This window comes from Pseudochaenichthys georgianus, chromosome 23 (genome assembly GCF_902827115.2).
Source record: "Pseudochaenichthys georgianus chromosome 23, fPseGeo1.2, whole genome shotgun sequence".
NCBI classification, from domain to species: Eukaryota; Metazoa; Chordata; class Actinopteri; order Perciformes; family Channichthyidae; genus Pseudochaenichthys; species Pseudochaenichthys georgianus.
Genome location: NC_047525.1, coordinates 15424489 through 15439996, shown reverse-complemented (window position 1 = coordinate 15439996; position 15508 = coordinate 15424489). Strand labels below are relative to the sequence as shown.

Here is a 15508-nt window from a genome sequence, read left to right as displayed (position 1 = left end):
CGGGGTTTCTGTCTATATCCCTCGCTGACCCAAGGAGGAGTTATCTGCGCCTCCCTTCCAGACCAGTGATTGGCTGCCCAAATTATCATCAACACCCCACATCAGGGATGACTGTATGTTAACTCCTGACCTTCCCCCTCTTCCTGTGTCCTCTAAAAACCACATGTTAGCAGGCCCAAAACCAGCCCAGTTTTCTACACAAATCATTTTCAAGCTTCTTCACAGTTTGCATGAATACATACAAATATTTCCTTACAATACACACAGGACTAATCAAGGAAACAAGAGACAGGTGAGGAGGGAGGAGAAAACACAGGGGCACCAGGTGAACACAATCAAGAAAACATGGAGGAGGGAACAGGTAGGAGGGAACACACACAGACAGGAAACCAAAGACAGATCACAAAACTAGGGCCAGGGTGGGTGGAGGGGGTCAGGAGGACGGGTTTGGGCTGACAGCCCAGGAGCACAGCGGAGGGCCCGGAAGGGATCTCGGGCGGAAGGCCCGGGGGCAAGGCAGAGACCATGGAGGGGGTCTCGGGTGGACGGCCCGGGGGCAAGGCAGAGTCCATGGAGGGGCGAAGACCACAGCGGGTGAACTCAGGGGGCCGAGCATGAGGGCGAAGGCAGCGGCTGGAAGAGTCAGGGGGCCGGGCCCGAGGGCCGCGGCCGAGAAAGTCAGGGTGCGGGGCTCGAGGGCGAAGAAGGCGGCGACGAGAAAACTCCGGAGGACGGGCAGGAAGGCGCTGACGGGACAGCTCCGGAGGCCGGGCAGGACCCGGTGTCGGCCGGACAGGAACCAGAGCCGGTGTGACAGGCTTCGGCAGGATCCCCCACGGAAGAGGACCAGGAGTTGGCAGGACCCCCGGTGAGACAGGTGACGGCGGGATCTCCAACGCAACAAGACATGGGATTGGCAGGACTCTCAGCGCTACCTCCAATGGAACAGGACATGGGGTTGGCAGGACTCCCGGCAGAAGAGTTGTCGGCGGGACCTCCAACGGCACAGGACATAGGGTTGGCAGGACCCCCGGCAGAAGAATCGTCAGCGGGACCTCCAACGGCACAGGACATAGGGTTGGCAGGACCCCCGGCAGAAGAGTAGTCGGCGGGACCTCCAACGGCACAGGACATAGGGTTGGCAGGACCCCCGGCAGAAGAGTAGTCGGCGGGGCCTCCAACGGCACAGGACATGGAGTAGGGACTTGAGAGGGGACTCGAGAGGTGACTTGTAAGGGGACTTGAGAGGGAACTTGAGAGGAGACTCGAGAGGGAACTTGAGAGGTGGCTTGAGAGGGGGCTCGAGAGGGAACTTGAGCGGGGACTCGAGAGGAAACTAGAGAAGGGACTAGAGAAGGGACTTGGGAAGGGACTAGAGAAGTGACTTGGGAAGGGACTAGAGGAGGGACTAGAGGAGGGACTAGAGAGGGGACTAGGGAAGGGACTAGAGGAGGGAACTAGAGAAGGGACTAGAGAAGGGACTAGGTAAGGGACTAGAGAAGGGACTAGAGAAGGGACTAGAGAAGGGACTAGAGGAGGGACCATGGCTGCTGGGGCCGGAACCAGGGCCGGAACCAGGGCCGGAACCATGGCTTCTGGGGCTGGGACCATGGCTGCTGGGGCCAGTATTGGAGCCGGAACCATGGCTGCTGGGGCTAGGACCGGAGCCGGAACCATGGCTGCCGAGGCTGGAATCCTGACCTTGCGTTTCCTTCCATGCTGCCTTGAAGCCTTGTGGAGGCTCAGAGGACCTCCAAAGGCCAGACGAGACCCAGCGAAAGGGTCCTTGAAAAGGAGCCTTGTTGGGAACTGTGGCCGGCAGGGGGCTAGCATGCCAGGGGCTAGCAGGCCGGGAAACAGGTTTGACCTCAAAGCTACCGAAAAAGTCCTCCACCCACTCAGGTAGTAACTCCTTTAACCAGGGCCTTGAGGTTACTTCTTGGCGTGCCGTTGAGATAATTGACTGCCTCTCTTCACTACTGGAGGCATATTGACAGTTGTTTTGAAAGCAGATTAGATTGTACGTCACCTCGTACAGGCTGTCTGCTGGGTCCATCTTTGGTTGGTTCATTCTGTTACTGGTGAGTGAAGCAAGCAGGACCCAAATGCAGATAACACTGAAAATACCTTTATTTCAAGGATACACGGAAAAACAGAACACTCCCCGGTGAACACAGTCACAGACAAACGACGAACCAACAATGACAGACAGAAAAAACAGAACTTAAATACACATAGGACTAATCAAGGATACAAGAGACAGGTGAGGAGGGAGGAGAAAACACAGGGGCACCAGGTGAACACAATCAAGAAAACAGGTAGGAGGGAACAGGTAGGAGGGAACACACACAGAAAGGAAACCAAAGACAGATCTAAACAAGACAAAACACAACGCAGACAGAAAACCAAAGACAGATCTAGACAAGACAAAACACAACACAGACAGATCGTGACAGTGGCAACACAATTGGGACAAAACCGAGACGACATATATATGCACTGCAGCCAAAAATCAGTCAGGACAGTTAAAAGAACCATCAATTTTGATAATGTGTTAACAAGGCTTAGATTAGGACATACTAGACTGAAAAAAACATTACATTATTCATAAGGAAAATATCTATCTGGATTATATGAACACTGCCAGGTTGAGGAATCAGTAGAACAGGTAATTCTGCAGTGTGCCAAATACAGTCAAGAAAGAGAAACTTTAAAGAGAGACATCAGGGGCCTATGCTACGAACCTGGTTCAACCTAACCTGGATATGTTTGAGTTAGCCGGTTGGCTTAATCCAAAACATACGCGCTCTCGCTAAACTGTCCTACGACGCTGGTTATCAAGTGGATCGCTCAAGCCAGCCGTGTCCTATCTAGTTAGGTGCGCGTTCACATAAAATGGGTGGTATCTGGAGCATTCGACCAATCACAAACATGGAGAAGCGCACTGACAGCGCAGCGTCATACTTCCTGAATGAAAAGTGAACTTTAATACTAGTCAAAAATGAAGAAGTTAAACTTTAAACATCCATGACTTAAACACTTTATCCAGGATCAAAGCCACATAGCTGCACCTGCAAGGTGAATACAGCTGGTAACAGAAAAAGTGTTTGAATGCGTACATTAACAGGTTTATGATATCACTGCCCGTCTAAAACACGATCTGACTTCAATTACATTTGTCTCGAGTGTTTCGTCAACTTATGTGTTGCTTAAAATAATACTTCTGCATCCAGTATGTGACACTGTGAGTGTTGCACGGCCAGATACGGCTCAGCTGACTCAGATAAGGAGATATGTGATACATTATGAAGTGATATGCCGCGGACTGTACTTAATGTACTCTGATCCGGTTACTTATGTGTTATGGCCGATATTTAAGTAAGCTTTCTTAACGCTAATGTTATAATAGTCAGATTGCTCTGAAGATGGAGGTGATATTCTATTAAAGTTCACGTTCACACAGTCGGTGATTTTTGCCGGCCGTCTTTCCTGCGACGGCAGCTTTTCTGTATTTCCTTTCTCCTGTAATATGACTTGATCGCTTTAAACTCCGCACACTGAGCTCTGATTGGTCAGCAGGCGGTGCTTTCACTGAGTTGAGCTCTTAGCCTGCAACCTAACCTGGTCCCGACCAGGTTAGCTGCTTAGCATATATTACCATGGAGATCTAGCTTGCTAAAAAGAGAACCAGCTTCGGATGACCGGAAAGCCGGAGTTTTCCCTGAATTTAGCCGGCTAAGCGAAAATCCTGCTTCGCAGTATACCCCCCTGGAAGCCTGGAATGGAACAACCGAACCTCGAATAGATATTAGACGTTCAATGTTAGGAGCTGAGTTATGGACATAGTAAAAGGCAAACATTACACAACAACAGAGCTCGGTTTTCTCCTCTTAATTCTCTGTCAAAGCGTCTTTCAGTTTCATGAAAAGCGCTATCAAAGTCCCATGTATTATTATTATTATTATTATTTATTATTATTATTATTAACTCGGTTTTTATGTGAAAAGGACAATACAAAAAACGAGAAACATTTTCTCTAAATGTCTAGGTAATTAAGTTCATTGTTGTTGAACATCACAATAAAAGTGTTTTAAAAAATCTAAAAGAATGTCTCTCTCTCTCTCAAGCCCTTCAAGTTTCAGCCTAAAATTAGCTCCACCATCATCTATCTGAAAGCTACAACTGAACTTCCCAAAGTCCGCAGCATCTGCAACTTCTCACCATTGTCCCCTGAGGATGCTCTGGAGGAACGCCTGCTACTAGAATCTGTAGCTTGGCCTGAAACTTCTGAATTACCATCTCCTCTTTCCCTGGAGCTGACCAGTGATCCAGATCACAGCACTTTCTACATTCTCCCAGTGAGAGGAGGAGGAGAGTGGCACGTAGGGGATCAGCTGGAAGTCAGCATCGTCATCTCTGACTTCAAGGGACAACCCAAGAAGTTTGGTGGGGACCTTTTATTAGCCCGGCTGCACAACCTAACGCTTGGTGCAGGTGTAGCTGGGCAAGTGGTGGACCATCTCAATGGGAGCTACTCTGCTGTCTTTCCTTTACTCTGGGAAGGAGCAGCTCAGGTTGAGGTGATGCTTAACTATCTTTTTCTATGTGATTTTGCTGTAGGTGTGTCCTTTGTCTACCATTTCTAGCCACCAATTGTACATTTTCAACAAAACTCTTGTTTTTTACCCAATCAGGTGACGCTAGTTCATCCCAGTGAAGCTATCACAGTGCTGAACAGGTTAACTCGTGAACAACCTGATAGGATATTCTTCAGTAGCCTCTTTCGCTCAGGCTCACACTCTCAAACCACCTTCTGTAACATCTGCCTGCGTCAAACCAAGCAGCCAATCTGCGACTTCACCGACCGTCGAAACGGCGATCCTTGGTTCTGCTACAAGCCAAATAACATGAGCTGTGATGCAAGGATCACCCAAAGCTTTGGAGGATACAAACAAAACCTCAAGGCCAAGGAGGATACGCTCTTTCAAGGGTAAGGAAGCAAAGCAAAGCAAAGCAAATCATTTGTGTGACTTCTCATAAATATCATGTGTTACCTATTTATCTCCTTGGCTGGAAGTTTCAGAAGTTTGTCAGTACAGGCTGTTTAGATTAAAAGATAATACAAATGTAACCACTCAGCCTGAATCATAGTTGACCTTCATTAAAACAATTTTTTTATAGGATATATAAAAACTATTTTCATGTGGATTTTTTGTTTTAATTTGATCACATAACATCTACGAATGTCGAAGTAACCTTTCTCTCATTCTCCCTGAGGTTCTTCTATTTTTTCCCTTTAATCCCTTAATTGTGGGGTTTCTTTGAGGGAATATTTCCTTGTGTGCTGTGAGTGTGTGAGGACAGAGGGCGTTGTGTGCTCCAGAATACACTCTGTAAAGTAAATGAGACAAATGTGTGATATTTCGCTTTAACAATTGTTAGAAAAATATCACTCGACACCAGGTTGAGAATCAATGATCAGGTAACTAATTTATTCTTGCAAGAAGGAGCAGAGTTAAATCACATACAAAGGATATGGGTTAACTCACACACATGGGGTATGTTGCTCAAAGGAACAGCAAAAAACATCAGGCTTATATAGTCCAAAACACAGGAGATAACAACAAAGTCGTAAATCGAGGTGGCGCTACTATCAGCCGCGGGCCCGCGGGTGTCGGAAAGTCGGGTCATCTGCGATGGGTCATCTGTGACGTCTTCTGGAAAGAGTCACGTACTTCCTTCACGCAGGATGACGCTTGAGATATTTAGGAGACAGCAAGTCTGTCTTCTCATAATTATCAACAACCTGAAATGCCCTGCCTCCTCCTATCACAAGAAGAGGCAGCTGCAAGGTCATACACAGTTCAGAGCCACACATGATATCAGTGCATTAAAACAACCCAAAGAGTGGAGAAAATAGTATTTCTCCAACATATCCCTCCTGTTTATACTACAGAATAACATAGAACTTGGAAAAATACAAATGATTATAAAAGATAACAAATTCATATACAAAAGTACCCAAACGGCTCAGGTAGGTAGATTGTATAGGCACATGTTTTAATGTAATCCGAATGGATGCCATGGCCTGATTCTTTCTCTGTACATCGTCAGTTTCTATCACTCAGACTCGTTACTGTTTCCCTGCTATCGTCCACTCTTTAAATTCTACTGGGTTCTGTTGGTTTCTTCACTGGTTTGAGACAAGTGCCCTTATTGGAATCACCTCTCTTTGTAGCCAGACTTCACCACAGTAGAGGCTGTGAAAGAAACTTCTGATCAGCAATGATCCAATGAAAGAAATGGAAGACTGGAATCCGCTTAAATCAAACACCGGAGTTTATTGAGAGTCACGGCCGGAGCGTTCACAAGATATCCACACAACTTGCATCATATAGATACCTAGTCAACACTAAGGATTACACAGAAGCACAGCGCAAATCTACACAGAGAATATAGGAGTGGCCTATATTCGCGCGCTTTCCATCTTAATCGATACCAGACATATTAGAGACAAAGGACGGGTCTGTTAAAGCCATCTGCGCATTGGTCACACTCCCCCACAGGAAGGCAAGGCCTTTTGGCCTTTGCCCTGTTCAAGTTACAGACAGGACACACAGGAAAACACTAAAATTCTCCCCTGCACAGATCTCATTAAAATATTTCCTTCACAGATCCTCCCTTTTATCAATTTATTGATAACCAATTAACGTTAGTCTAAGAATATTTCAGTCACTACTTAAATCAGATAAAACGTCCTCAGAGTTGTGTGGGTTCCCATTACATTAATTACATCAAAAGCAGAATAAGATTGAAACAGTCAATCACAATGGTTGATACAGACAACCACAATAGAAAAATCATCTCTCTTCAGTGTTTGATTTATTTTGTCAAAAAGCACAATAATAACATGCAATACAAAAATATAATAGTAAAATATATGTTTCAAAAATAAGATCTTTTATCATTTATCACTCAGTTAATCTCATTCATCAAACACAAATTCAAAATCAGCTTACATCTTAAAGATTTACTTCAAGGCAATTACTTATTAAAACACAATTAGAATGTAGGATTATAAGAAATCCAATTGAGGTATAAAATCAGAATCATAAGGGATCCAGTTAAGATTCACAGTTAAAGTATACACTCACAGTGATTAATCGATCAATCTGTAATCTGTAAAGGTACAGTGTCCTGAATCTTTAACATTACTTTACGTTTACTTCAATACACTTATTCAAGAGTAAGGCACTTTACTACATACATTTTATTCAAATACATTCGTTCAAAATCTGAAAAGGAAAAGTCAGACATTTTATTGTAACAACCTGAGGAAGGAAAAATCAAAAACATCTGTTCTTTATTCAAGGAAAATCAAAACATCTATTCTTTATTCTGAGTGTCAACTTTAATCAATTTATCAATCGCTGAAAGGAGGTACCCATGGTACAGGAACTGCCATGGAGACCCATGGGTCTGGGAGGTCGGCGTCGTACATCAACATTGTGTCATTTACAGTAGAATACCCCACTAGCCTCTGTGGGGCCTGGAGGGCAGTCTTGGCAACCCTGCGTATGGCTAATTTAACTACAGTGATCAAACAAATCACTAGGATTAGCACAACCAAGATAAACACTGCAACAGTAACAACAAATGTAACCAACCCAGCTCCCCAGGATCCAAGGGTTCCACTTAAATCCCCAAATGTAAACCCATGAGTTTCATGCAATTCTGTTATCCCGTTAGCCGTATCATGAATCATATCCATAACTTCCGGTGTGGCATCAGAGACAAAGGAACAGCACTCCGCACCAATTACTTTACATGCGCCCCCCTGGGCAGCTAAGAGGAGGTCCAGCGCCATGCGATTCTGTAGTGCTACTGTCCTAACTTCTTGTAATTCTTTATGTTCAGCTAACATTGCTGTGTTAGATACATTTGGATGATTTTCCACTACTTTGGATAATGCCATGATTTCCTGCTGACTAACATAAATGCCGTACCAAGGCAAAAATAGGCTCGCTATCTGTTGTTCTTTTGTAATGGACCTGCTGTTCCTGTGTAGAGAGGGAAGTATCGCTGCAATCTCATTTGCCTCTACTTTACGGATTAAAGGAATTAGGTAGGCTAGATAACAGGTGCCATAAAAAACGTCATACGGCACGCAGCCATACGCTCGGTCGCCACAAACTAAGTAAACTCTCTGTGGGAGGGGAATCCTGGCTAATTTTACCCTCACTATGGTATTACAGTCGCTGTGTCCCACATCTGGAGAGGTGTGAGATCCTGCTTCATTCTGGAAACAGATGGACACATTCTTCCATTCATGTACTACAATTGGGGAACATATATTGAACAGTCACGTGTAGGGGGATTGCCTAGGGGTATTGGTTTCGTGCAATCATGTATTTTAACCTCAACGGAGTCCACTGTTCTGGAGCCAAACCAGGGCACAACTGTCACTAATGCTTCAGCTAACAAAGATGCCATGTGTGGTTGTTTTGTGCATGTTGGACTTGTGGAATTAACCGAACAGTTAGTGCATGGATTCTGGCATATTTTGGCACAGCCAACAGTTGCTAATATTACGTTCATGTGCGTAGTCTAACATTAAAGTTACTGCAGAATTAGTTTTAGTTCGTTTAAAAGGAGTGATTAAGGCTTTTTTTGAAAAATCTACATCACCTCCTGAGTGTTTAAGTGGAGTGGATCGAACATTTGTTTTTCTATCTGGTCCAGACAGTTTGCATGCAGTAGCACCTGGATTGGGAACCTGGTAATCTGGTTTCCTCACTCTACATGTTGCTTTATCCTTTATCAGTGTCTTAACCTGTTCTCTAGTGCTACACCACAGTTCTGGGGGCATGTCTTCAATGGTGTCGAGTGCTATTCTCACCCCCCTTGATGCGACACCATCCGCACGGTACTGGTCCATTGGATATATCTCCCACGTTGAGTGAACTAAGGACACATAAAATATAATAATACAGTTAGATGGATCACATATTAAAGCTGGACAGTTAAAAGAAACAGTCTCTGATTTATGATCAGGGAGGGAGACAATCCTCCTGATTCTTCCTCCTTTTCTTTCTCGTTGTGTCTCTTGCACCATACTGAATGTCTGTGTGGTGATTGGATACAACCTGTCCTTGTCGCTAGGCACTCTTTTGCCCGATGGTGTCGTTTTGCCCTCAGGGTCTGGGCCCTGAGTGGTCAAGTCGTCTGCGCTCGTAGATAAGAGCACCTTATTTTCTTCCTCAGACGGGCGAGATCCCTCGCCACCTGTCGTTGGGATTTCCACAGCTCCATCTAGCAGGGCGTCCTTGGCCAGGTACAGAAGACCCAGCATGACGATGATGATGATGACTGCCTTCACACGCCAGCATCCGGTAGAGGGGAGAGACGACATCTTGTAGCGTGAATCCACTCCGGTCTCCCTTGTACTCTCTGTGTTGTTCTGGTCACTATTAACACCTGGAAAGGACCTTTCCACCTGGGAGACAGAGCATCTTTTTCAAGAGATTTGATTAGTACATTATCACCAATCTGAAAGGGGTGGGTGGGCTCCTCTCCCGGCTGGGGGAGCCTGTCAGCCACCTGCCTGTGAAACTTTCTCAACATCTCAGTTAGATATTTGACATAGTTAGTCATGTAATCATCTGTCCACAAAAGAGTGAGTTTTTGGGGTGTTACTGGGGGGCTAGATCCTGCGAACATTACCCTTCCCATCAATACCTCGTGTGGGCTAAGCCCTGTCGTTGCATTTGGTGAACTTCTGATGGAGCACAGAACTAGCGGCAGCGCGTCTACCCATTTTAGTCCTGTGGTCAACATTGTTTTAGTGAGTTTCTCCTTTATAGTCAAGTTCATTCTCTCAACCTGGCCTGAGCTCTGTGGGTGATAGGGAACATGCAATTGCCATTTGAACCCTAACACTGTAGCTAGACTCTGGGTTATCTTAGAAACGAATGCTGGACCTCTGTCACTGTTAATTCCTGTGGGCACACCAAATCTAGGAATAACATCTTTGAGAAGACACTTTACAACTGTTCTAGCGTCTTCTTTTCTGGTAGGGTAGGCCTCTACCCATTTGGAGAACTGGCACACTATTACCAAAAGATATTTGAATCCTTGGCATGGTGGCATATGTGAAAAGTCAATTTGCATATTTACAAAGGGCCCCGAGGGGGGCGGTAAGTGTTCATGCTGAATTTGACCACTTCTTCGTCTTGTCTGCTGGCATATCATGCATCTGTCTACCAGGGTCTGTGTAGCTAGTGTAATGCCTGGAGCAAACCATTGGGACTTTATAATCCCATTCATCCCTCCTTTTCCTACATGTGATTTGCCATGTGCAACATGTGCCAAAACATGGAGGAACGAACGTGGACAGACCATCCGTCCATCTGGGTGGAGCCACAAGCTGGACTCAGCATCAAGTGTACAACCTCGTCTTAGCCATAAATCTTTCTCCTTAACATCAGCGCGGGCTTGCATGTCCGCGACATCATTAAAGGAAGGCAAAGAAATGGGCTCTGCGGATTGTGTCAAGGGGCATTGGAGCACCATAGAAGAGCAGGAAACTGCTGCTTGTTTAGCCGCGGTGTCGGCTAACGCATTTCCACGCCAAATAGGATCATCAGAATTTGTGTGAGCAGCACACTTAACTACTGCTAGTTGTGTAGGGAGCATGATAGCGTCTAATAGCTGAGCTACTAACGCATGATGTTGAATAGGCTTACCGGCCGATGTTAAGAAACCGCGCATTTTCCACAAGACACCAAAATCATGGCACACACCAAATGCATACCTGGAGTCTGTGAAAATGGTTGCAACTCTATCTTTAGCCAAAATACACGCCCTCAGCAGAGCATACAACTCTGCGGCCTGAGCCGACGTGCCATTTGGCAAGGCCCGGCTTTCTAAAACTTCCCTGTCATTTACAACAGCATAGCCTGCTAAGTGTACTGTGTCAGACGGCCTGCTCGCAGACCCGTCTGTGTATAGAATCATATCTGAATTAGGGATAGGAGTTTGCAACATATCAGTTCTGGGGGAAGAAGACATGTCAATCGTTGTGACACAGTCATGTGTTATATCAAAATCTGGAATTGGCACCAGCGTAGCTGGGTTTAGAGGGGGGGGAGCGTTTAAGTGTGATGTGTGGGCTTGAAAGAATTATTGCTTCATAACCAGATCGCCTTGCTGCTGTCATATGCTGAGTAGCAGAGGTGTTCAGAATATGCAAAACTGCATGTGGGACATGTACTACACAGTCACTGGCCAGTACAATGGGAGAGGATTGTTTGATAACAATTGCAACTGCGGCCACTGCACGCAGGCATGAAGGCATACCAAGTACCACAGGGGAGAGTCGAGATGAGTAGTATGCAACAGGCCGGAAATTAGAGCCAAGCTTCTGTACCAAGATGCCCGTTGCAAATCCCCCCCTTTCATGGATGTGCAGGTGAAACGGCTGATGGTAATCAGGGAGCCCCAGGGCAGGAGCTGATGTCAGGGCTCGCTTTAAGTCCTGAAAAGCTGTGTGCATGTCCTCAGACCATTGAACAATGTTAGGAGCAGCCTGCAGAGTGGCAGCACGCAGGACAGAGTCCATAGCAGCGTACTCGTATATCCAGTGTCTGCAATAGTTAGCCATGCCCAAAAAAGACAGCATGTCTTTCTTTGTGCGGGGTGGTGCCACTTTGTTCAAAAGCCAAGGTGCGGCTAGGGGAGACTGCACCATCCCATTTAGGAAAAGCGCATTCAGCCAGGCTGTCTTTTCATTCCACGCATCCCATCAATGGAATTCAATACCACAACCAATAAGAGAATCCTCATCCTACTACACATTCAAGCACAGTGTTATAAAATGGCTCATTAATAATCAACAGTGTCAGCACTGATGTGTGGGTGTAGGTGTGTGTATGAGTGTGTATTGTAAATGTTTTATTTATTTATTATCGTAACTTGCTTCTATCTGTATTCAGTGATGTAATCTATTGTAAATGTGTACAATGATATAACAATGTTGTGGTATTTTTATTATTGCTTTTAGGATGTCTATCACCATCTGGCAAAGGGACTATCGATGAAAACTAGCCTTTTGGCTAATTCGAGTACTTTTACATGTTTTTAATATGTTGATTAATGTACACTGTCCCTTGTTTTAAATAAATCAATTCAATTCAATTCAAATCCTTGCTGGCGAGAGGAGTCGGTGTCCATCCCTCAGAATGTGATCCAGGTATGTGACCTCAGTCTGGCAGTACTGCAACTTAGCCAGGGATGCTCTGTGTCCGCATTCAGAAAGTCTTTTCATGAGCAGAATGGAGTCGATGCGACATGCGTCCATGTTGGGAGAAGCTAACAACAGGTCATCTGCGTACTGTAAGGACCAAAGTGTCCAGATCTCTCTTAACTAGGGTTGGGTATCGTTTGAATTTCCACGATTCCGATTCCGATTCTACATTTCGATTCCGGTTCTTAACGGTTCTCGATTCCGATTCTTTGAGGGGCAGGGTAAAAAAATGATACATGCTTCTTCCACCAAAAAAATTACATTTATTCGAGAAACTTTTACACAGGTTAGTTTAAAGTAATATTCACATGAATCAGTCTGTTTATATTCACTGCTATGTAACTTTAACCTGAGAACCACTGAAGCTACAACAGTGCAACAGTCCAACTTTTAAAAACAGTTCTTGTTGAGAAAAACAAGCATATCTGCCTTCTCAGGCATACCGGGAAGAAATGTTTGAACATTTTGAAGTAAAATGCTTCAATCTGGTGCACACGCAGAATTACTAGAGACTAGATCTAGGGGGTACAACTCTAAACACCCATATGAAAAAGATCGGTTTACATTTGAATAATTAAATAACAAATAGCCTACATGTAACGCATTTTATTTTTGTTGTTCATTCATATCTTATTTTACTATTTTATTTATGCATATTTTTTTATCTCTCCAGTTTAAAACGATATGTCTGGTTTACTGTCCTATAGTATACATTGGAATGATTTCAAACCTGTTTTATCCCAATAATTATAAAAGAGTGCCTTGGAAATATGTGTTTACATAAATTGTGATCAAAACGTTTGAGACCCACTGAGATAACTTAGACTAAAGTGAACTATCTAAACACTCAGAGTCCTTTACCTCACTGAGCTGAAGTTATCAGCCTCTCAGTCTGACTGGAGAGGACTCTCCCTCCACATCATTGTAGAAACATCTTCTTCTTCCGTTAGAGCAGCTAGCACCAGATGCTAATAACAACAGCGCCCTCCCTTTCTCCCTAGTTCACTCGCACTTTGGCTGTGAGCTGCGGTTGCCAGATAAGCCAACATCCCCCATTTTCATCACTTGCAGCGCCCATCGTACAGGGAAAATGAAAAGTGTAACCGGGGTGAAAAGGGTGTTACATTTACTTAATTATGAATGTTGTTACATCAAGGCCGAAAATGAGGATGAGCACCAACGGTCAAAACATTTGTTTTCCCTCCCAGAGCTGTCAGCGCAGCGCCTCCACAGATCTGGCGCCCTAGGCGAACATTTATAATGCCAGTGCGACGGGCCGGCCCTGGTCCCAGGTTACACTGTGGGAAATGTAGATACAACGCTACATTTCCCGCCCCGCTGCAGTCATGCAGTAAGCTACGGAGAGCGGCGAGAAACATTTCCTCTGGAATCGAAAAGCGGAACCGAAATTCACATTTCTAAATGATGCCGTTGGAATCGAAATGTTGGAACCGGTTCCGAACCGGAACCGGTTCTCGGTACCCAACCCTACTCTTAACCGCTGCTGCGTACACAGTAGGCGATTCAACATACCCCTGTGGGAGGCGCGTGTATGTGATTTGTTTACCTTTAAAAGTAAATGCAAACAGATACTGGCTGTCTGGATGCAGAGGAACAGAGAAAAATGCTGAACACAAATCGATTACTGTGTAACATTTCGAATCTGGTGGTAATGATGCAAGAATTGAATTAGTGTCAGGCACTATAGGAGCTGTTGGAATGACAATAGCGTTAATAGCTTGCAAATCTTGGATAAAACGCCACTCATCAGGGCGATTGTGTTTAGGTATGGGCAGAATCGGAGTATTACACGGGCTGGACGTATAGATTAATACGCCTTGATCAAGCAGAGATTGGATGACTCCTTCAATTCCCAAAATGGCTCTATGGGGTAAATTGTACTGTCTGATAGCTGGCAATCTGGCATTGGCTTTAAGTGTGACTCTGTGTGGAGGGGCTGAACAAACAAACCCCACATGATTCTTGTGTTTAGCCCATAATGTGGCCGGAACCTCAGAAAAATCTGAAGGGGGTCCATATTGTGTGGGTGCAGGTGGCTGTAAATGAAGAAATGTGCTTTGAGGGAGAGAAAGTTGCTCAGAGAGATACAGCATGTAATGTTCTTCTCCGAGGTTAATTAGATTATGTGTGTGTGTGTGTGTGTGTGTGTGTGTGTGTGTGTGTGTGTGTGTGTGTGTGTGTGTGTGTGTGTGTGTGTGTGTGTGTGTGTGTGTGTGTGTGTGTGTGTGTGTGTGTGTGTGTGTGTGTGTGTGTGTGTGTGTGTGTGTGTGTGTGTGTGTGTGTGTGTGTGTGTGTGTGTGTGTGTGTGTGTGTGTGAGGAGCTTTTGCAGCCTTCCTCAGGTTCACTTCCTGAAGTGACCGCTAGTGTGAGGTGAGGGATCGTGTCTGCAGCATAAAAAGCCTGCTGTGTGGGTGTGAGCCTAACAGGCAATGCGCACCCCTGGGGTCCTAAAAATAGAAACTGCTCACATTCCAACTGATCTGAGCTGTTGCAAAAACCTCGTACTGATAGCGCATAGTCATCTGATGGGTTAAAAGCAGCTGTGCAGTGACAATTCAATACAGGCCGCATAAGGGACATTAAGGAAGCACACACAGGGGAAATGCTAGCAATTTTCTGAATTCCTGTTGTTGAGAAAACAAAAATCATGTTGAAATCTGGAAATGACCAACAATAAAGGTTGTCTTGAGATGATTGAATGAATTGGACAGCTTGATAGACTTTGCTCTCAGGAATAGTCAAAAACAATCCGTCTGGAGTGCAATGTATTGTTGCTTGTAATTTACAAAGCAAATCTCTGCCCATTAGATTAATAGGACTTCCATCTGAAATAATGAAAGAGTGTTGGACATGTGATCCTTCGATTGAAATATTAGTTTTCTCTGAAACGGGCTCGGACATAGGAATGCCAGAAACTCCCATTGTTGTAACAACATTATTGGTTGCTTCACACACTTTTTCCTTCGTGCGCACAAATTTTGTCAATCAAAATGTCTACCGCCTTACCACTGAAATCAACGGGCATAATCAGATCTTCACACGGGTTATTGGAAAGGCGAATTGTTGCTGCTTGAATGGGGAAATGCTGTGAATCTGACCCTATTTCTTCATGATGGCCCCTCTATCTTCTGTTAAATTGACTTTTCTGACCGTTTTGCCCCTGTTGGGCCTGCCTGTCGTAT

The 15508-nt window shown here is 44.9% G+C and overlaps 1 protein-coding gene across 1 annotated transcript in view; it reads left to right on the top strand.

Annotated features, from left to right (window-relative positions):
• The first annotated feature begins 614 nt into the window (after nucleotides 1–614).
• The window catches only part of LOC117468407 (NXPE family member 3-like), a 28723-nt gene continuing 13829 nt past the window's right edge, over nucleotides 615–15508 (top strand). Inside the window, exons 1-3 of the mRNA XM_071201783.1 lie at nucleotides 615–683; nucleotides 4128–4580; nucleotides 4695–4990. Of these exons, the coding sequence (XP_071057884.1) occupies nucleotides 615–683; nucleotides 4128–4580; nucleotides 4695–4990 (818 nt within the window). The remainder of the gene's footprint in view (nucleotides 684–4127; nucleotides 4581–4694; nucleotides 4991–15508) is intronic.